The sequence below is a fragment of the Marmota flaviventris genome, chromosome 5, assembly GCF_047511675.1.
Source record: "Marmota flaviventris isolate mMarFla1 chromosome 5, mMarFla1.hap1, whole genome shotgun sequence".
In the NCBI taxonomy this organism is placed as follows: Eukaryota; Metazoa; Chordata; class Mammalia; order Rodentia; family Sciuridae; genus Marmota; species Marmota flaviventris.
Genome location: NC_092502.1, coordinates 6,795,607 through 6,818,475, shown reverse-complemented (window position 1 = coordinate 6,818,475; position 22,869 = coordinate 6,795,607). Strand labels below are relative to the sequence as shown.

Below are 22,869 nucleotides of genomic sequence, written 5' to 3'. Positions count from 1 at the left end.
AGGTTGGTAAGGGCTCGGGAGGGAGAGTGGATAAATGGATAAAGTTTGCCAAATGTGGTTTCTAACAGTGAGAAGTCAGTGTCCATAAATTCTCCAGCTCTCAGACTATGGTTTCTAAATATAGTTTGTGTCATCCTCAAAAAGAGTAAACCATCCTGTCTCTGAAATGCCCCTTCAGTTGCCTAGAACTTAGCCGAGTCGAGGGGACAATGAAGACTGATGTGGGCTGGAATGCCTAGACACGCACTGTCTTGCAGGACACGGGCTTTCCCTCATATGTGTGGGGAATTCAGGCTGCTTTCCGGCACACACTGCAGGACAGATGCTCCGTGGGATGCTGGTCATACAAGGAACAAAGGAGACTAAGCAGACTAATGATGTCACTGCTTCTGCAGCCTCGCTTACGGAACTCCTCTCTGCAGAGACCACTGAAGAAGTGCACACTGTGGAGGCTAAGGGCTCATCCAGTCTGCTGCCAGGGACAGAATGCCATGAGGGGAGGCGGTGCTGTTTTCTGGTGAACCGCCACAGGCAGTGTGAGAAAGGAAGGTGCCACCTGTCATCTGTCACCACTGCACCTTCTGCAATATGGCCTCCCATCCCTGCCATAGCACAAGGGAACTGCAGATGCCACATGTCCACACCCAGGATGGCCTTCTGCCTCCATGTGGGGGTACAGCAGTGATTATGGAAGTTAGGGACAACTACGGGTACAGTGACACCATAACCCCCATATTGGGGAGGGTTACTATCGCTCATTAGTTAGCAATGAGCTTTACAGGAAGGGAGCGAGCTAAGATCACTGCAGCCACAGGCGGCCCCTTCCTGCAGCAGCACAGTGGGCTGGAGGAGGCTGAGCTGTGGGGAGCTGCACGCAGCACTCTGCCTCCCTCCCTCCCGCCACCGTGGCTGACTCCTGGCGCAGGACTGGGTCAGGCCGGGCAGATTCCTGCACGTGCTGACTGGGTGGGGTAAAGACTCAAGGCTCCCCCCCTGCTGTTTCCTCACCCTGTTTGGAATCCACAGCTGTGGCTGAGAGAACAGCTGGACTCGGCCCTGCCCAACTGTCCATCCCCATGGAGGCAAATAGGCTGTGGTGATGGTAGCAGTGGCAGAGAAATTAATGGGCCAGTGACAGGTTTGCAGGGGCAGAGAAGAGGAGACCAATGGCCCATGCTGCCCCAAGCCCGGGCAGCAATCTCCATAAAGGCAGAGCTGTCTGAAGGGTGCTTACCATTGGGCCTACCGTCCACCTCCATTCTGGGTGGCCTTAAGAAAGACATCACTAACTACCACACCCCCCAGGGGACATGGCAAGGAATCCATCTGGATCTTACAAGCCTGGCTGTGTTGCTCTCTTAGTCTTCTCACCTAGAGAAAGCAGTTTAAATGCTGGAGACACATCCCCAAGAGAGAGGGCAGCTCACCAACACCTCCAATTGCAAGGACCTGGGCTTTCTGCCAACTACATTGATTGGTTAAAGATAAGGCAGTGCCAGTTTCTGCTGTAGGTGAAATCCAAGCTTTCCCTCCCCTCCAGCACTACTCCCACACGGGTACAGACCTCCCTATGCCAAGGTCCTGGCATCTCCCATTTCCACACTCTGAAAGCAGAGGCTGGTGGGCCTGGGAGCCTGGGCATCTTGAGGCTTATTCCCAAATGCACACACCTAGAAAGCAATTGTGAGCCATGGACACATTCATCAGCCCAAGGAGGATCTTGTGAATTGTGTGATTCTAGCCACCCAGTGGGTTTGGGTGGAGACCATGGCAGTGATATGGTAATAAATGAGCTATTCCCTTAGGATCAGGGTCACAGCTATGGAAGAGGCAGAGACATGATTCAGGGTCTTAGAAAAGCTGAGTGCTATATAGCTGGTGGTACAAGTTGAGACCACCAGTAAGATTATTGCCATCAATGTGAGCACACATCTGCTATCTTTAGACGGTTGCCGGATTCTTTCAAAAAGCCTAATTCTGGATCACCACCAACAGGCACAGCTGCCCAACGGTGAGTGTATTTTACAGCAGGGATACCACACCAATATTCAGCCCTGTAAGTGCAAAGGTACATAGTATACTACACAGGTATACCAGTGCAAAAAAGGAGATGTTAGATGACATGCTGGAATCCACCCCTCTACCCAAGGTAAGAGGAAAGAGAAACCAGAACTTACCTGGTCTGTGGATGGGTCAGCCAGAGGAATGGCTCTGAATTGGATGGTGCTGGCGGTCTTCTACTGCCACCATGTGGTTGGTTCGAGAACTGCATGGAGTAGCCCCGCTGTGTTTACACAAGCCAGACTGGAAAGTTAGCCTGGGCAGCTTGGCCAGGCCCTTGGCAACTTGGGATGATGATGATGATGATGATATTATATCATATAGCAGTTGGGTTCTTTTTAACAAAATCACACATACAAGAAATTTGGTTTCAATCCCCATTCCCTCCCCACCCTCCTCTCCTCCCTCCTCTGCTCTACTGATTTCCTTTGGCTCTTTTACTTTCTTGTTTTTTACTGGTACTTTCTGCATATGCATAAAGATGAAATTCCACATGGTGCGTTTACATATGCATGTAACATGGTTTTGTGAAATGCATTCTGTATCCTTCCCTTTCCAATCTCCCTAAAATTAAAAAAAATAGAAGCTATTCCAATACCTGGAGACTAAATAATATGTTACTGAATGACACATGGATAACAGAAGACATCAGAGAGAAGTTAAAAAAATTCTTAGAGGTAAATGAGGATTCCAATACAACATATCTGGGACACTAGGAAGAGAGTACTAAGAGGAAATTTCATAGCATTAAGCTCATTCAGAAAAGGAATAAAAAGTCAACAAATAAATAACCTGACTTACATCTCAAAGCCCTAGTAAAAGAAGAACAAACAAATAACAAAAGTAGTAGAAGACAGGAAATAATTAAAATCAGGGTGGAAATCAATAAAATTGAAACAAAAGTAACAATTCAAAAAATAGACAAAACTTGTTTTATGAAAATATAAATAAAATTTCCAAACCATTAGCCACCCAGTTGAAGAGGAGAAAGAAAACTCATATTACTAAAATTTGTGATGAAAAAGGAAATATCATGACAGAGACTACTGAAATAAGAAGACAATTAGAAACTATTTTGATGGATGCCTTGCTAAGTGAAATAAGGCAGGCACAGAAAATCATACTGTGTGTTGTCACTCATATGGGAGAGCTACAAGTAGATTTCACAGAAAGAACAAGAGTAGTCACCACAGGCAAGAAGAGAGAGGAGGGAGAACAGGGTGGTGGTATTAGGTACTAGTACACACTCAGGAATGGCCAGCAGTGCTGCCCTCCAGCACAATAGGTGACAGGGGTGCCCAGCATATCCCTGTGTATTTCATAATAAAGCTGGAGGAGCAGTCCACAAACAACAAGAAATGATAAATGTTAACAGATGGAAGAGCTAAAGCCCTGATCTGATCATGACACACTGGAACAGGTGTGCAACTAGCTCACTGCTCCTCATCTACACGTGCAACTTAAATATGAATCAACACAGAAACAAAAAATGTTGTCCTTTTTAGGACACCCCAAGGAACTGTAGAAAACACCTGCACATCAAGCATCTGGAGAAGTATAAATACATGGAAAGAATAATAAAAAAAAAAAGCAGCCGACAAAGCTCAAGCCATCAGCATGACACAAACACACAAATACCTGGAAATAATGAAAGTCCCTAATGGGCCACAGGTCTACAATATATGAGGTTAACCTTAGATTTGAGGCTGAAGGACAAAAGGCTCTCTCCATGACATCAGAAATAAATCAAGGATGCCTGCTCTCACCACTTCCAGACAAGACAGCAAAATGAGAGCTAGGGATGTGGTTAAGTGGCTGAAGGATCAATTCCTGCTATCAAAAAGAAAATAAATAAATAAATAAATAAGAGTAATCAGGTGAGCACACTGGTGCATGGCTCATATTCCAGAATTTAGGAGACAGAGGTGGGAGGATCACATGTTGCATCCTACCCTGGGCAACATAGTGAGAACCTGCCTCAAAATGAAAAATAAAAAGACCTGGGGATGTAGCTCAGTGGGGGAGTGCCCCTGGTTCAATCTGTACTACAGGAAAAAAGAAGAAAGGAATGTTCACCAGCACCCTGGTGTCCCAGGGAACTGAGGAAGCCCACGCAGGCCAGGAGAAATCCTTTCAGAGAGGACCAAGACCCACATGCCCAGCACTTGAGGCTCAGGTCTGCAGAGAACTGAGGCTGAAGGGGTATAAACAGCACGACCATGTGTTAAAGCAGCAGCCCCAGTTCCACTATCCACAGGCCCTGGAGGAGCTGAGCTCTTGCTGTTTCTTCTGTTTTCTTTCCAGCTATTTCCTCACAGAACTCCATCAAAATTCAGGCTCAACACAAGCTAAGAAAGACCCTCTGACATTAGTACCCTCAACTACTGTCTCCAAAATTACTTTGGAAAGTCACTCACACAAACATGGTGAAATCTGGTGACAGGGGGAGACACCAGCAATCATGTAACAGTGAGTGATAGATGGAGCACACGGAAGAGCACTTACGATGACATTCTGGCTCAATAGCACACCCACCACAGGTATGTCATGGATACATCTAGGGCACTTCAACCAAGAGTAGTAGAGCACACAGCCTTTTAAACATCACAGGAAAGTTGTCAAGAGCAGCCACATTCAGCTACAACAGGCATTACTGTGGAAAGCTAGCAAATTCCAACAGGTGCACCAGGAACATTGGAATTACCATGGGTGTCAGTATCAGTAACAGAACTGGGTAACCTCTAGATAACTGCCAATCAAATCCCAAAGTTCTAAACAGCACACAGTTCAAGGGTATCTCAAGATCGGTCTGAATATTTCAAAGGAAAAGAACTGAATCTGCATCATAAGAAACTTTGTGGAACAGAGCACAGGCAGGGCTTAGGGGGCATTAGAGGTGCTGAAGGCTTACATTAGAAAAGAAAGACAAAAATTAACCATTCAAACCATTCAAAATTAACCATCCTCTGGACTGGATCACCTGCTGCTCACAGTTGTGCAAGGTCCCAGCAGCTGCTCCTCCTTGGCCTTCCCATGGACAAGCTCTAGAACTAACCCATCAGCACCCTGTGTGTAGACACTCAGTCTCAGCATGGAGCAGAGATCAGCAAGAGTGGAAATCAGTTGGCATGCACAGCCCCTCTTCTTTCAGGTCACTGGGGAAGATGAGAGAGACTTCAGCCAAGCAGCCCTGCTCTGGTGCTCCAGGGGGCTGATTGGCCTGGACTCCCTCCTCCTGTGCTCCTCTTGCCCTGGCAGGTCGGGACAGGCCTCAGAGACAGGGACAGCCTTAGCCTGTGTCAGCCCCTCTGCCTCAGACCACCAAGCAGTTTACCCCTGGCCTCTGGCCCATCACCCCTGCGTGCCTGTCTGCAGGTCCCTCCCCAGCCTGTGCTGGCTCAGCCCTCCTCCCCCTCTGCATCCCCTGGAGCATGGGCCAGACTCATCTGTACCTGAGCAGTGGCCTCAGTCCTGGTGACTGAAGGACATGCAGGTTCCAACAGAAGCCATGGAGCCCTCCCAGGTACCTCTTCAACTTTACATGCAGACAAGGCACTTCTCTGGATCCAAAGATGTTCAGGTGAGCTCAGGTGTTGTGTCCACCTCTGGGCTCTAGATGGAGGATGAGGCCACTGTTCCTGTAGCCCTCCAAGCTGTGCTCCTAGGATGTCATGGTGCTCCAGAGCCACGGGGGAGTGGGACCAGCCACCTTGCACTCTCCTGGTCTGCTGCAGGCAGCCCTCAGCGGGCTCTAAGGAGGTGATTTCTATGTCACATCTTCATTAGATCCTGGTTTCCTTGGCAGAGTAGATCTGATGATGTCACAGCCCTTTAGCTCAAACCAATGGACACTTTGGAATAAATCAAAAAGAGGTGATTCCACCTCCTCCACAGTTAGCCTCAAGAAATGACCCCAAAAGTTCTCTAAGTGCTTCAACTGGTTTTGGGCAAAAAAAAGGTCAACATGAAGAAAAAAAACTGTTTCCTAGAAATAAGCCACAAGCAATTCAAAAATAAGGCTGTGTTCTCTCCAGTGTCCTTGGCACCTTTGTTAGGAGCCACTTGGATGTCCATGTGGGCTTATTTCTGGAACTCAGTTCTGTTACACTGGTCTGTGTCTGTTTTTATGATGGTACCATGCTGTTCTGGTTACCATGGCTCTGGGACACCTAGAAATCAGATATTGTGATGCCTCCCACTTTCTTATTTTTGTTCAAGATTGCTTTGGCTATTTGGGGTTGTGTGTGTGTCTGTGTGTGTGTGTGTGTGTGTGTGTGTGTGTGTGTGTGTGAGAGAGAGAGAGAGAGAGAGAGAGAGAGAGAGATTGCATTTGAATTTTAGTATTTTTTTTTACTAGCTCTGTGAAGAATATCATTGCAATTGGTAATCACATAAAATATTAAATATTTGAAGAAAAACTGACAAAAGTGGAAAGTTGCATCCTGTGGAAACTAATGAAACCTTACTGAAGACAATGCAAAAAAAAGTGCTGCGCGAATGAGGAGGGACACTGAGTGTGGTCATGCTGGGAATCTACAAAGTCAAAAGCTCCACATTTCCAGCAGAGACCCCTCCCCAGCTCTGCCAGCTCTTCTAATGCAGCCCCAGAGCTGTGTTGCTCCCTGTGGTCCCAGAACCTTTCTGCTCCTGGTCTCTCTGCACAGGTAGCATCAGTGGTGGCTGGGCTGAAGGGTGCACTGACCCTGACCAACTGCATGGTGGAGAGAGAGGTGGGCTCCTCTTTAAGGCCAGTGGGGTGGCAATAAGACAGTCCCAGGGAAGCCCAGGCACACTGTGGACCCTGGAAGACGGTGTCCAGGGGGCCTGGACTGCCCCGTCCTGCTGCTCTCTCACTGCATGGGTGGGACTGGTCTCTTCCACCATAGCTAACTCCCCAACATGCTCCAGAAATTGTTTCAGATCTCATCAGCAGCTCTCCGCTGGTCAGTGCCTGGAAGCCATGTCTCCTGTGTCTGTAGGTGTGGAGAGTGGTGACAGTGACTGAGAGACCAGTGTCTGAGATTGGGGTCTCTGATGATTTCATGGCTGTGGCATGCTTGGTGACTTGAAAGTTTCTAACCAAAGATGTAGGATGCCTGGTTGCTATGACAATGCTTTCCATGGGGAGACTCTGTTTTGAGAGTCTTATTAGCTTTGACCTTATTCTCAGGCACACAGCTCTTGGGAATGAAGGAAATTCCTTGCTAAAATAACCACAATGTTTCTCCAGTTCCGCTGCTTCTGAATCTGCCATGAATTAGTAACTTTAAACAATGGACTTTCTTGAGAGCTGCACAATGCTCCTAACATTGTACATTGAAACTGTAGAATTTAACTGAGGAAACAGCTACATACTGTTGCTAACTCTGTAAGTTTTATGGATATTAAGAATAATGCTTCCCTGGCCATTCTAATGATGAGAAAAAGAGAGAAAACTCAAATTACTAAAATACAAGATGAAGAAGGAATATCACAACGAACACTTCTGAAATATAGAAGATAATTAGAAACTATTTTGAAAATTTATACTCTAATAAGACAAAAAATATCGAAGACATCAGATATTTCCAGAGACATATGACCTACCAAACTGAATGAGGATGTCATACATAATTTAAATAGGTCAATTTCAAGCAATGAAATAAAAAATGCCATCAAAAGCCTACCAACCAAGAAAAGCCCAGAACCAGATGGATCCTCAGCCTAATTCTGTAAGAACTTTAAAAAAAGAATTAACACCAATACTCCTCAAAGTATTCCATGAAATAGAAAAGGAGGGAACCCTTCCAAATTCATTTTATGGGGCTAATATCACTCTGATACCAAAACCAGACAAAGACACATCAAGGAAAGAAAACTTCAGACCAATATCCCTGATGAACATGGATGCAAAAATTCCCAATAAAATTCTGGAAAATTGTATACAAAAACATATTTAAAAGATAGTGCACCAAGATCGAGTGGGATTCATCCTAGGGATGCAGGGTTGGTTCAACATATGAAAATCAATAAACATAACATATCATGTTAATAGACTTAAAAACAAGAATCATAATCATCTCAATAGATGCAGAAAAAGCATTTGATGAAATATAGCACACCTTCATGTTCAAAACACTAGAAAAACTAGGGATAGTAGGAACATATGTCAACATTGTAAAGGCTATATATGCTAAGCCCAAGGATATAATAAACCCAGCATCATTCTAAATGAAGAAAATTTGAAAGCATTCCTGCTAAAAACTGGGACAAGACAAGGATGTCCTCTTTTACCACTTCTATTCAATATCATCCTTCAAACTCTAGCCAGAGCAATTAGACAAAAGAAAGAAATTAAAGGGATACAAGTATGTAAAGAAGAACTCAAACTATCACTATTTGCTGATGACATGATTCTATATCTAGAATATCAAAAGAATTCTACCAGAAAACTTCTAGAACTAATAAACAAATCCAGCAAAGTAGCAGGATATAAAATCAACACCGATAAATCAAATGCATTTCTATACATCAGCAATGAATCCACCGAAAGAGAAATTAAGAACACTACTCCATTTACAATAGCCTCAAGAAATATAAAAATCCTGGGAATCATTCTAATGAAAGAGGTGAAAGACCTCTACAGTGAAAACTACAGAACACTAATGAAAGAAATTGAAGAACACCTTAAAAGATGAAAAGATCTCTCATGCTCCTGGATAGGCAGAATTAATATTATCAAAAATATAAAAAATGTTATACAGGTTTAATGCAATTCCTATTAAAATCCCAATGACATTCATCATAGAAATAGAAAAAGCAATCATGAAATTTATTTGGAAAAATAAGAGACCCAGAATAGCTGAAGCAATCCTTAGCAAGAAAAGTGAAGAAGAAGGCATCACAACACCAAACCTTAAACTATACTACAGAGCTATAGTAATAAAAATGGCATTGTTTTGGCACCAAAATAGATTTGTAGACTAATGGTAGAATAGAAGACTCAGAGACAAACTCACATAAAATATGTCATACTTGACAAAGGTGCCAAAAGCATTCACTAGATAAAAGACAGTCTATTCAATAAACGGTTCTGGCAAAATTGGAAATCCATATGTAGCAAAATGAAATTAAACCTCTATCTCTCACCTTGCACAAAAATCAACTCAAAGTGGATTAAAGACTTAGGCACTAGAACAGAGACCCTGTGACTAATAGAAGAAAAATAGGCCCAAATCTTCACTATATCAGCCTACGATCTGACTTCCTTAACAAGACTCCCAAAGAGGAAAAAGTAAAATCAAAAATTAATAAATGGAATGGATTCAAATTAAAAAGCTTCTTCTCAGCAAAGAAAATAACTAATAAAGTGAGGAGAGAGCCTACTGATTGGGAGAAAATCTTTACCACATGCACCTCCGATAAAGCATTAATCTCTAGGATATTTAAAGAACTCAAAAAACTTAACGCCAAAATAAACAAATAACCCAATTAATTAATGAGTTAACGAAATGAACAGAAATTTCACAGAAGAAATACAATTGATCAACAAATATATGAAAATGTGTTCAACATCTCTAGCAATTAGAGAAATGCAAATCAAAACTACTCTAAGATTTCATCTCATTCCAGTCAGAATAGTATTTATCAAGAATATAGGCAACAATAAATGATGGTGAGGATGTGGTGAAAAAGTTACACTCATACATTGCTGGTGGGACTGCAAATTGGTGCAACCACTATGGAAAGCAGTATGGAGATTCCTCAAAAAACTGGGAATGGAACCACCATTTGACCCAGCTATCCCACTTCTTGGTTTATACCTAAAGGACTTAAAATTAGCATACTATAGTGATGCAGCCACATCAATGTTATAGCAGCTCAATTCACAATTGCTAGACTATGGAACCAACTTCAGTGTTCCTCAGTAGATGAATGGATAAAGAAAATGTGGTATATATACTCAATGGAATATTACCCATTGTCCTGGTCCTTAAATTAAAGAAGAGTAAAATTATGGAATTTACTGGCAAATTGTTGGAGTTGGAGAATATCATGCTAAGCGAAATAAGCCAATCTCACAAAACTGAAGGCCAAATTTTTTCTCTAATATGCGGATGCTAATTCACAATAAGGCGGGAGGGGGCACTAAGAGAGGAATAGCGTTACCTTAGATTAGGTAGAGGGAAGTGATAGGAGGGAAGGAGGGGATGTGGGGATAGGAAAGATAGTAGAATGAAACAGACATTATTACTTATGTATATATTTGACACATACGATTATGCAACTATGAGACATACGATTATGCAACATGTACTCGGAAAAATGAGAAATTATATCCCATCTATGTATGACATATCAAAGTGAATAAATGCATTCTACTGTCATGTATAACTAATTCAAAAAATATAAAAAAGAATTAATAAAATAATGTTGGCATAGTCTTTAATCTTATTAATGAGACATATATAATAAAGATTGTTGGTGTAATTCTGCAGACCTGCTTCTTCATCAGAGAGCAGGGCTCCACCCAACTCCAGGTTAATCCTCAAGATTTGCGTCTTTGAATCTTTTTTCTTCCAATCTCCCCTGACCCCTTGCCGGAACCAGCTAGTTTTGCCGCGCTGGTCAAGGCCTGAAGGTTCCCTCTCTGCACCCATGAGGTTCAGCAGCCGCCCTCTCTGCATCCCCTGGGGCATCTCCAGACTCCCCTGCACCCTGAGCAGTGGCCTCAGTGTTGGTGACTGGCATATCCCCGTTCCAGCAGCAGCTGGGCGCCCTCCCAGGTAGCCCTGGTACCACCCTCAGCCTCAAGCACCGGGTCTCCAGCGCTCCCTGCTGCTTCTCTGGATCCCAGGAGGCCCCGCTGATGCACAGCTCTTGCTCTTGGCTGGGCTGCCGCCAGAGGTGAGGCCAATGACTACTGTGCTGTCCCTCCCCGCGGTGGCAGCAGCCACCTTCCTCACAGGCAGCTGTGACCGGTAGGGAGACAAGGAAACCCTGGCCCTCAGACCTTGCTCTGAGCTCCTTTCCACTGATACATTTCTGGGAGGCACCAGTAGGCGAATTGCCCTGCAGCAGGGCAAATCCATGCTTGAGGGGAAGGAAACACACGGCGGCCCCAAAGCTGAGCCACCGCGGGCAGAAGCCAGCCGGGCGCATCCCACAGCGCCTGGGGCGAATCAGCCAGAGTGGCGCGGCTGCCAGCAAGAGGTACCAGAATGTCACCGCCACTCGCGAAGAGATTTTATCCTTCTGGTCCGTAAACTGGGAACCCTGTATTCCTAGTGACCCGACTGGGGGCTCACTGCCTCCCCTGAGCTAGCCCACGTGTCCAGTGGACACAGCCTGCAGACTCACTGATGACATCCTGAGGCGTCCCCTGACGTCTGCCTCCCTCTGGAGGGTTCCGTCTCCACCCACCTCCTCTCTGCGCTGCACAGCGACACCAGCACGCGCCCTGGCTGCCCCTTCCCTTCTCCAGGTAGCACATAGGGGAGGGCGCCCACCAGGACTCCGCCCAGGGGAGGACCCCCACGAGGACTCCGCCCAAGGGAAGGCGCTCACCAAGGCTCAGATCAGCTTGGCACACCGCTCCTACGGTTGTTCCCATTCCTAGATTTCTGGACACCTCACCCTCATTCAGTCTTTTAATGTGACAACACTACTAATCATATTTTGTGAAGTTGACACATTTGTACTGCTGGTGTTTGCACACGGAGGCCACCGATTTCTTTCTTCTTTCTTCCTTCCTCCCTGGAAGGGGACTGAGACCCTCCCTGCACCAGGTGAGTCTTGCGTGGCCTCTGCCACCTCAGTTACCTAGGGCTTTCCTACGGGAGGACCAGATCCACGATGTGAAACCCATCGCTCCAAAAGCGGCGGTGTCTTAGGGAAATATCACTTCATCTGTAACTAAGGACAGAAGGCAAGAGTATTCAACTTTTTTTTTTTTTTACATATTTTAACTCTTTTTTCGACCAATAATATTCTCTTTAAAGGGGCAGAATTTTATGAAAAGTAGTTCGTAAAAGTTTTTGTAATTTCATCTTAGAATACTGTGATCGTTGTTTTAAAATAAAGGTGGAAATTACACAAAATAATATGTATCCAATTAAGCAGTTTGGTGAGTAGTGAAATAAATTAATAAATAAATATTTCATATGTATTGTATTTATAATTATCTAATATACATATTCATATTGATATATTCATATCTTTCATGAATTCAAAATGAAGATTAAAATTTTTTTATCAACTATAATTTATGACAGTTTTCAGTCAATATTCCATCAACCTTGGCCGCCAGGACCCCTTGTCTTATTTGTGTCACTAGATTTCTCTTTTACAAAATTTCATCTCCAGGAGACATGTCACCTGCACTCTGTCCTATGGGTCCTCTGACATAAGCAGAATGATTTTGAAATTCTATCTGTTGTCTTACTATTAGATGTTTAGGCTGTTTGATGAACAATCCTGTTATGTATTTTCATTTATGAATTTCTGTGTAATTCTTTTGGGCAATTCACTAACAATACAACACTCAGAAATTTTATGTTAACTTTGTATGCTAACAGGATGGCAAATCTGCTTACAAAGTGGATGCCTTCTGCCAGCAGTAAGTCAGAGTCCACCTACTTTATATGCTGCCAGTCACCCCATGCACTCAGTTGTGTTTATTTTTGTGGAATGGGATAATATAATGATTTAATTTTGCATTTTTAGAGCCATGATATTAAATATATCAATGTGTTTAATGGTTATTTACAAATTTTCTTGGGTATGTAATGAATTTTTGACATGATAAAGTATAAAGCATTTTTTCTTCTTTAATTTACTAACTCTGGGCTAATTTAATTGAATTGCTTCTCATTTTTTTTTCTTAAATCCTTTTTATTTTCCTTTGTGACACTGCAGAATGAGGGGGCACACACCACCACTGAGCTACATCCCCAAACTATTTTTACTTTTTATTTGGAGACAGGGTCTAACTTAAGTTGTTGAGTCTTGCCACAACTTGCAATCCTCCTGCCTCAGCTTCCCAGTCGCCGGGATGGCTAGCGAACATAACCTGCCTGGTTTGTTGAGTCTTACACCGGCCTGGTTTTGACCTTGTCTCCCAGGTGCGAATAGAGAAAGTAGCTGGAGTGAAACTTGGAACGACGATATCACTCTAGGACACTAGAAGGCGCCGTGGGTCGGGCTCCGGGAGAGAAGATCTGCCGGGAAGCGCAGCTCGGGCCCTGGGTCCCCTTAACCCGTGGACGCCGCATCAGGTGGCAGCTCACCTGCATGAGAGCCGCGCCCGCGGTGTTGGAGTGACCGGAGAGCCGAGGCTGCCCTGCGCCGTCCTGTAGGAACTTGCATCAAACGGTTCACTGTGTTTTCTCTCATTTCCTGGTACCTGGTCTCATCCCAGCTTCCTTCAGGGAAAATGGAAGCTGAGAAGTGGCCCCACCCCCCCTGGGCCCCAGGAAGCCCGACTGCGGCACATCTGTGGCTGGTGCCCCTGGCTGCATGGACACAGGGAAGGCCGACTCCTGGCTTCCTTCCCGTGAACTGTCCAGTCTCGCAGGACTAACGGAGCAGGGGCAGCTGCTTGTCCCATCGTGGCCCAACTGCGCTGCGGTTCACTTCCCTTTCTACACCGTTTCCTCTTCCTTCTGAGGCAGGCGGGCACCACAGCCAGGCTGCCCAGAGCCAGCGGGCCTCTGTGCTGGGGTGCCAGGGACAGCTGGGGGTGGTGCTGTGCCTGTCCCCGGACAGCATCCGCACACACTAAGTGTTCAGCAGGTGCTTGCATGGAAAGGGAGTGTGGTGGGGGGTCACAGCAAGCCAGGGGGAGGGAAGACCTCAGCATATGCACCTTAGAGAAGCTGCCCTGAGAGTCATTCAGGGACTTGCTCATCCCATCCCAGTCTGCAGGTGTGTGAGTGTGAGAGTGTGTGTGAGTGTGTGTATGTGTGTGTGTGTGTGAGTGTATGTGTGTGAGTGTGTGTGGGGGGAGTGTGTGAATGTGTGAATCTGTGTGTGAATGTGAATTGTATGCGTGAATATGTGTGAGGATGTGTGTGTATGTGAGTGTGAGAGTGCATGTGTGAGTGTATGTGAGTGTGTATGTGTGGGCGTGAGTGTGTGGGTGTGTGAGTATGAATGTGTGTGTATGTGTAAATGAGTGTGTGTGTATGCGAGTGTGTGTGAGAGTGTGTTTATGTGTGTGAGTGTGTGAGGGGAGTGTGTGAGAGTGTTATGTGTGAATGTGTGTGAGTGTGTATGTGTGTGAGCATGTGTGAGAGTGTGACTGTGTGTATGAGTGTTGTAATGTGTATGTGGGAGTGTGAGCATGTGTGAGAGTGTGTATGAGTGAGAGTGTACGTTGTGTGTGGATGTGTGTGTGAGTGTGTGTATGTGTGTGATTGTGTGTGTATGTGTGATTGTGTGTGAGAATGTGTGTGTATGTGTGAATGTGTGTGAGTGTATGAGTGTGTGAGAGTGTGTGTGTTGTGTGTGAGAGTGAGTGTGTATGTGGGAGTGTGTGAGTGTGTGTGTATGTATGAGTGTGTGTGACTGTGTGTGAATGTGTGAGGATGTGTGTGAGTGTGTGTGAAGGTGTGTGTGAGTGTGTATGTGTGTGTAAGTGTGTATGTGTGTGAGTATGTGTGTATGAATGTGTTGTATGTGTGTGTGAGGTGTAAGTGTGTATATGTGTGCATGAGTGTGTATGTGTGTGAGTGTGTGCGTGTGCATGTGTGAGTGTGTGAGTGTGTGTATGTTTGTGTGTATGTTTGTGTGTGTGAGTGTGTATGAGTGTGTGTGAGTGTGTATGAGTGTGTGTTGGTGTGTGTATGAGTGTGTGTTGGTGTGTGTGAGTGTTTGGACACACATCCCACATGAGGATATATTTTCAGCAAGTGTTACCCAGAGACACAAGGCAAAGAGGTGCCCACTGAGCCTTACTTACCAGGGGTCCCTGGGCTGAGGTTGGGGTGCTCTGAACAGGGCCAGGTCCTGCCAGGGACAGGGTCCCCACATTGGGGCCCATGGAACACATCAATCACGTCCTCTGCCCCAAGCACAGTGCTCTGAAAGCCCAGCTTCTTTACCTTTGATGTTCCCACAACACCTGGATCTAATCTGGGGGGCTTACTTCCTTGCTTGCTCCCTGTGCCACCTGAGGGCATTGTCCCCACATGTGTGATGGACAGACTGAGTGCCGGAAGGCCCCTTGGGACTCAGACACAGCATTCTATCCTGGAGGCCTGGAAGGGTCTAAGCAGGGCAGGCCTGGCTGGGCCCCACACTCGTCCTTCCTGTTGTGTGTGCTGATGGCAGGAGACTCCCTGAGGTGCAGGGAGCAACCTTCCCATGGTGCGTGAAGCCCCCAGCTCTCTGGAGCTTTGCTAAGATGCCCACTGTCCCCTGGGCTGACTTGTCTTCACCAGGCTCCCTTTCCTCCCACCTCCTTCTCACTGGACAAGTACTCTCCTGGACCAAACTCCACTCAGGCCATCCTCCTCTTAAACCAGGCCTGACTTAGGGCCTTCTGTGGTCACCTCTGCATAGTCCAGTTTCAGCAAAACTCCAGCTGAGCAGTGTAATGAGAGTCAACACCACCCTGTTGACTGTCCTGGGTGTCTGTGGGCTCCTTGCCGTCTGTCCCCCAGAGCAGGTCTGGTCCCTGCCCTGCCTTCAGCAAGAATCCAGCCAGGTCAGCTTAGCCAGGACCCCTCACCCAGAAGTTCCCCCCAGTGATTTCCCCCCCACACCTCCATCCTTAGCTTGTCCAGCTGCCCAGTCTCTCCCACCCTGCTGGAGCCTCTGCCCTAGCCACAGCCCCCCTTAGATCAAGCCTTCCGTGTGGTCTTTAGAAATCACTGATCCCTGATTCTTTATTCATGTATAATCAAGGTCTTGAGCAGTTTCCTCTGAAGTCCCATCTTTCACTGATAGTTAGATCTCCATGGCTGTCCCTTGCCTCCATGTGGCCTTGCTTCTCCAGCTCTGAGCCACACCTGCTTTTGGGGTGAGCTCTTTTCTGTGAGTGGTGGGCCCCATGGAGACGTCCTCCTGTCTGGAGCAGCACCTGACTGTTCCGGGCAGGGCTCAGGGACTCCTTTCCGCTCTTCTCCATCTGCATCACAGGAGCCTGGCCACGTTTACTGAGCAAGTGCTGTGTGCTGGGCACTGTCCCAGGTACTGCTCCTCTTAGCAACCCTGTGAGGCAGGTTCTGTGGTGTCCCCATTCATGACCAGGATCAGCACCACACAGTGGCTTAGAAACTCACCCCAGGTCTCAGGATACCAAGAAGGACAGAATTCAAGCCCCTGCCAGCTGGCTGTCCACTCTGCTCTCAGCCACTGCCCGCACCACCCTGTGCTGCTGCCCAGAGTGGGGGCCTCGCTTACCAAAGGTTCTGCCTCCCAGCCGATCTGACTTTCTGTCTGTGTCTCTGGGTACTTCTTCCGGGGTCTCTGAGCAGCATGGTGAACGAGATTCAGAAACCTGACTGGGAGAGGAGGCTCAAGTTAGAAGCTGCCCGTGTCCTTTTCCTGGCCACACCACTCCAGGGCCACAGAATTCTGTGTGCAGAGCCAGGGTCTGAGACAGGGGCGTCTGGTTCTCAGCCATGTGTCAACAAATGTGTCAAGTGCAAACTGTGCCAGGCACTGTTCTGGACCCTGGGGCAGGGCTGTGACAGACATGGGTCCCCGGGGAGTCCAGGGCAGGCAGGAATAGAGGTCAACTCCTCTGTTCTCAGAACATGTGGGTGCTGCCCTCTTGTACCTCTCTATCATGCGGGGTCCTTCCACAGCCTCCCGCCTGACACCCTGGACCACCTGTGCCCACCTGCCCCAACAGTCCCACATCCCCTGCCTGATGGAGGCACCTGTTTTCCATGCTGTCGCCCATGATCCCACCCCCCACACTGGTGGAGGCACTTACAGGCTGCCCTCTTGCCTTTGCCTGATTGTGTTGAGACCCCCAGGCCCACCCCACTGCCTGTCACCAGGTAAAGTGGAAACATGAACAGGACTGTGTTTACTGAGCATGGTGAGGCGGGTTCAGCTCTAAGAACCTGTGGTGTTTTGCTTGGTCCTTCCAACAACTCTAAGAAGTGGGCTGAGAGGTCAACAACCTGGCCAAAGCCCACAGTTAAGGAGTGGCAGCACCAGGACATGAATCTAATTCCTAGGCCTTCAGAACCCGTGTGAGTAACGTCTGAACATTTGTGAATGAATGACTCCTCTTTTCAGGCCATCAGGGACTCTTGTGGATGACAGTAATGAGTTGGCATGTGTTTGCTCATCAGTCTCTCTGAGCCTGGTCAGTAGAGTCTAGTCTCGAGACCACAGCAGAGGACCCTAAGGTTCCCTGCAGCGACTCTGCCTGCGAGTTCTCTGAGCCCCCTGCCTCTCTCTGCCCCACCTCACGCAGTCTCCGACCTCAGGACTTACCATCTTCAGGTTCCTCCAAGTTATCATGCCACGACATGGGCTTCTTGGTGATTGTGTGAACTGGAGAAGAGCAGGGACACAGTGCAGGTCAGAGCCCAACCCCTGCCTCCTGCCACTCACCCTAGACTAGGCTCTCATTCTGCACCCACATAGTGCCTGGGCCTGGGGGGTTCTGGCTGGGTGCTGGGAACAAGGTCCCACGCTCTCGAAGACTTAGGGTCTGGCCTGGCACTGTCCAGGGAAGTGGCCACAAGCCATAGGCTACAAGGATTTATGTTTGTTTATTCATTCACTCATTTATTTATTGCAGTGAGCTAACCCTAACCCTAACCCTAATCCAACCCTCTTTTCTTTTATTTTGAGAGCGGTCTCTGTTGAGGTCATCCTTAAACTTGCAATCTCCCTGCCCCAGCCTCCCTGCTGCCAGGATACAGGTGTATGTCACCATGCCCAGGAGTAAAAAGTCTTCTGAGCATGCACCCCTAAGATATGAAATGTGTATGTCATCTGTATGTAATATTATCTGCATATTAGAAAAATATAATATTTTTCTTTACAGTACAAGTAAACAGAAATGCAAGCTACAGTATTTTCTCACTTCACCACAATGGTCACATAAATCCTGTGCCCAAGGGAAAGAACTGGAGGAAATCACTTTTCCCAGAATGAATGTGGCCTGAGGGATTATTTAGCTTGTTGGAATGAACCAACCTAAACAGAAGTGAATTTTTCTGCTGAAATCAGTGGTGGGGACAGAAGACAGCCAGAAGAGTTCTAAGCAAAATCAAGTCACTAAGTCTCCTGCAGATGGCCAGGCTGCAGGGGTGCTGGCTATGGAGGTAGAGAGTTGGGGGTAGCTCAGGGAGGAGGAGCAGGTGGGCAGGTACCATAGGGGGCTGTGGAATGAGCCGTTCAGAGGTAAAGAGGAGTTTGAGAGGGAGCCTAGCAATGGTAAGGAGGGGCAGGCCCTACTGTATTTGTGGAAGGAATTTGGAGGAGGTGAGGCTGGAGAGGGGCAGGTCCAGTAGCTGTCCAGAGGGTGGAATTAAGTGAGATGTGGGTACACCCCCAGTGTATCATGGAGTCTTTCCCTGAGGTAGGAACAGACAAGGGTCAGGGGAAATGTGAAGCAGCAGCCATTCTGCTTCTGTGACTGCCAGGTGTGTGGACTGATGGATGGAGGCCAGGGCTGACTCAGGCTTCTCACCTGGGAAGGAAGGGCCCAGCTGCCTTGTGCTTCCACAGGTTCTTCTGGAGAAGCAGAGGGTGGGCAAGGGATTCAGAGCCCCCAGCTTTCCCGAGGGCCAGTCTGAGGTCCCTAATGGTGAGTCCAAGGAAGGTAGCTGGGAGGTGGTCAGATGGCAGATCTGGAGCTCATCTGAGGCCCAGTGTCCTTTAGGGGCTGCTGATGCTGCAGGATGAGGTGGATCTCACAGGAGTGTGTAGGGTGAGAGGAGTGGAGGGGAGGGTGCTTTTACCTGGATGACAGGGAGCACTGCCCAGAGCCTATTCTCCTGAACTTTCCAGAGAAAGGGCTATAATGATATAAAAGCCTAAAATCACTTTAGTATATGAAAATGAAACCAAAATATAACATAAAATTTTAAAACCCTGAAAACGGAACTTAAAAAAATATTTTATGTGAAAATTAGTTTTTTTATTCAAAGTTATCACGACATGGATGCATTTCAAGGCACCTGATATATCTCAGGAGGCCTGGCAGCCCTGGAATCCACCCTTCCTGGAGAACAGACCAGGGCAGGCCTCTCCCTGCTGCCTGCATGGCCCCTTGCCCCACGTCTGTTACCCCTGGGTCCTCACCCTTGCGCAGGGGATTCACATGGTAGTCTGTGCAGAGCTTCTGCATGCGCAGCTCTCGCAGGTACTGTTCCCGCAGGAACTGATTCTGATGAACCTCATCCTGGATCGCCCTCTTCCTGTGGTATCCAGCCATGGCCTGGTCACACAGGTGCTATGTGCTCTCTAAGTGCCCTCTGGCTGGGGCGGTGCCAGGTCCTCTGCCATCTCCAGGCAACAGCATCCCAGCTGTCTCCTGGCAACAGAGTCCTGGTTGGAATGCTCCAGTCTCCAGCCCTGGACCTCCCCTGGGCGGCCCAGTGCCCCGACTCCACCCATTGCCCTCAAATCCCTCCTCCCAGGGCCCCAGGCAGGCACTGGACTCACCTGTCCCATCTTCTCAGGTCAGAACCTGGGTACTAGAGCTGCCCTTGGACATCATCAGGGAAGGGCTCCAGGTCCAGTCACAGGCCCAGGTAAGGGACTGATGATTGGACCTCACCTTGGCCAGTCATTCCCTAAAAAGATTTGGGGAGGAGTCAGGAAGCTCTCCCACTTTGAAACAGATGCCCAGAATCATGACCTATGGCTAGCTCACACACACACACACACACACACGCTCAGGGCTGGCAGTTTTCCATTTGAGAACATGTTCTGTCCAGTGTGGTTATAGACAGAACCACCTGTTCTCTATGGAAATTCCTGGGACTTTAGTGTTTTTAACTGTGGTAAGATACACATGGCAGGAAATTTCCCACCTTGGACCTTCCTGAGCACACACTTGGGTGGTGCCGAGTGTGTTCACACCCTGTGCAGCCCATCTCCAGAGCTGCTTCACACTCTGAGCTGGGCTTCCTGTCCCCTCCTCCAGCCCTGGCCACCACCTCTCCATTCTGTGTCTGGATTCACCCCACTGGACGCCTTATGCAACAGTTCACTTTAAAAGAACCCAAAGTGCCTCACCCAGAGAGGGAGGCCCCCTGGCCCCGTGAGCACTTCACCCTGACTCTACAGCCTGTGCTCTCTCCACTGGGGACCTTCTCCTTGGTCCATTCACGCATTTGTGAGATGGAGTGTCCAGGATGGCTTAGGGCAGGGACCACAGTTGGACACGCTGGCTGTGTGGAGGCTTCCGCAGGGTCCTGGGTGACTCCTGACCTCATGCCTGCTGCTCCTGCAGGCTCCTGCAGCTGGCTGCTCAGCAGGACAGGGAAGGAAGGACTCTGGAAAAAGAGCCCTGCTGAAGCTCTTTCTGCCATGGTGCTAAGGCAGAGTGAGGGAGAGCCCAGACAGCGGTAGGACAGCCAGGATCTGGTCGGGGAGCCAGGGGTCTGGCAACTGACCTCAGAAATGCTCCAGGCTGAGTGTGGGGCTGTCATCCTTCTGTGTCCCTTGGGTCCACCTGCTCAGGCTGCTGGGAAGACAGCCCCAGGGGCTGTGACCTCCCACAGTAGGGAGACCGTCTCCCCTGGATGAGTGTGTCAACCCTGCTGCCTGGTTGGGGAGGCTGGATTGTGGGTGGGACTGGATTATGGAGACTTAGAAGGGAGATCTGGGAGGAGGAGAGGGGGTAAAGATGGGGAAGTGATGGGAAAGGGAAGCCAGATGAACAGGGGGGAGGCGAGTGGGTGGTCTGGGAGCAAGAGAGGAAGAGCTGGGCACGGGGCCCCTCAAGGCAGGGTGTTGGGAAGGGACCATGTAAGGCAGAGGAGGGAAAGTGGTGGGGCAGAGGCCAGAAGGGGAGGGCTTGAGCCGGAGAGCAGGCTGAGGGCTGGCAGCCTGGCGGGTCAGGGGAGGGAGGCGGTGATGGGGCTGGAGGGTGGGCGCAGGAGGGGGGTGCGGGCGTTGAGCTTTATCCACGGGAGGAAGCTTCTTAGTCATGTCTTTGGACAGTCCTAGCTACTCACTGGCCAACCAGTGACTGACCCTTGCCAGAGGGCCTCCCACAGTTCTCTCCTCAGATTCCATGATGGAAGGCCCTTTGTGACAGGCACAGCCCCACCCTGTAAGGCACTGACAGTCCCCATCATCCAGGGACTGGTCCCATGTCTAGGTTCAAGAGTGGTCACAGGACACAGCAGAGAGAGAGATGCTGCACTAGGAGTCCATGTCCTTAGGGGGACGTGCAGACTGCCCTTCTCAGGCAGTGACTGATCAGAGGGCTAGGGGACACCTCTGTGCCTGGGTCCTAGGTGCCAGTTCAGAAGTGGGATGGGAAAGTGGAATCAGTGTCCCAGTGGATTAACTCACTGCATTTCCCAGAGCCCTTTCTTATCATCTAACTCCCTGCATGAACAGAGGTAGTGAGAGGGGAGAAGAAGTATCTATTATGCAAAGAGGAGGACACTGGAGACTAGGGAGGGGGCTGCCATGGGCAGGCAGTGGAGTTAGAACCGATGGGACCTGGGCCAGGCACAAGGAGGGTATGCAGGAGCAGCACACAAGGGCACCGAGTTCCCAAGGGCAGCCTGATCCTCCCATATTTTTGGTCAAGGTCTGGTAGGACTGCTGGGCTCGGGGCTTTACTTCTGTGGTTTGCTGTGGGTCCCTGTGGTCCCACAGTTTGTTCCCTAACTCACATCACATCTGTGTGACTATTCAATGCCAGGAGCCTGTGTCCTCCTGAATGTGCTGAGCTCCAGCTAGGTGGCCACAGTCTTTTCGATTTCTCACGACCATTTCAGCCTCTGAGGACCCAAACTGCCTGCTGGGCACCTCTCCTCTGCTCTTTGGGGCAGAGTGTGAATGTGCTGAGGCTGCTCCCAGAAAGTGGGGTGACCTTGTCACAGGGACAGGACTTTCCTGAAGCTGGCTACCCTCAGCACCCTCTGGTTCTTTGGTTGGAATGATGTTGAAATGCACCTTCCTTGTTTGAGGTCTGGAGTCTGAACATGGCTTTCATTATCACAGGAACATTTCTAGAAAGTTCTGTGTTGTCTTCAATGCCAAGAACACTGAATCATTGCTCAACATGGGTGGGATAACAAGTCTGGAGGCCCCCTGAGTCTAGGGATAGATGATTTCCAGTAAAGGAGGGTTCCACACAGAGTTATGATTTAATGATACCAGTATTTGTGTGCAGTGGGGGCCAAAGGTCTTTACCTGGAAAACGGCTCCTTAGCCCGCACCCCGTCCTCACTCCAGGCTCGGTCTCTGGGTGGCTCTCTATGCTGATGCCAGCAGGGAAGTCCAACTTTCTCTTCATCTAGATTTTTTTCCTAAGCAAGTGGGTGATCCAAGAATGCAGGCCATTTTCTCTTGTTGGTGTCCATCTGGGACTGCAGTGAACACTGGGAGGGTCAGGTCATGTTTGTGTTGCTCAGCTTTTCATTCCAGTGGCAAAAATCCTCACATGACCAACTTAAAGGGAGGAAAGGTCTATTCTGCTCGTGGTTCCAGAGATTCCAGTCCATGTTGGTTCAAGTCCATTGTTTCTAGACATGGTGGGGAAAGGGGCAGAGTGATGCTGATCTCATCATGGCATCGGGGGCAGGGAGATAAAGAAAGATAGAGAGAGGAAAGGGCCAGGGACAAGACTGAACCTTCTAGCTCATTCCCTGCCTCCCCCCCATGATC

The 22,869-nt window shown here is 48.3% G+C and overlaps 1 protein-coding gene across 1 annotated transcript; it reads right to left on the bottom strand.

Moving 5' to 3' along the window:
* Positions 1–10,850: 10,850 nt before the first annotated feature.
* On the bottom strand, positions 10,851–19,450 carry LOC139705886 (cilia- and flagella-associated protein 144-like). The gene is made up of 4 exons (XM_071612780.1): positions 19,318–19,450; positions 17,497–17,556; positions 16,447–16,547; positions 10,851–11,012 (listed from the first exon to the last, which is right to left on the bottom strand). Exons 1-4 carry the CDS (start codon positions 19,448–19,450, stop codon positions 10,851–10,853), a joined length of 456 nt encoding a protein of 151 aa, XP_071468881.1.
* Positions 19,451–22,869: the final 3,419 nt, after the last annotated feature.

What these genes read in the sequence shown, in the direction of transcription:
- LOC139705886 (XM_071612780.1), bottom strand. Translation starts at nt 19,450, where the DNA reads ATGGCTGGATACCACAGGAAGAGGGCGATCCAGGATGAGGTTCATCAG. An exon ending in TGTGAATCCCCTGCGCAAGG is followed by an intron (nt 17,557 to 19,317) that starts GTGAGGACCCAG and finishes GCTCTTCTCCAG; the next exon opens with TTCACACAATCACCAAGAAG. An exon ending in CTTGGAGGAACCTGAAGATG is followed by an intron (nt 16,548 to 17,496) that starts GTAAGTCCTGAG and finishes CTCCTCTCCCAG; the next exon opens with TCAGGTTTCTGAATCTCGTT.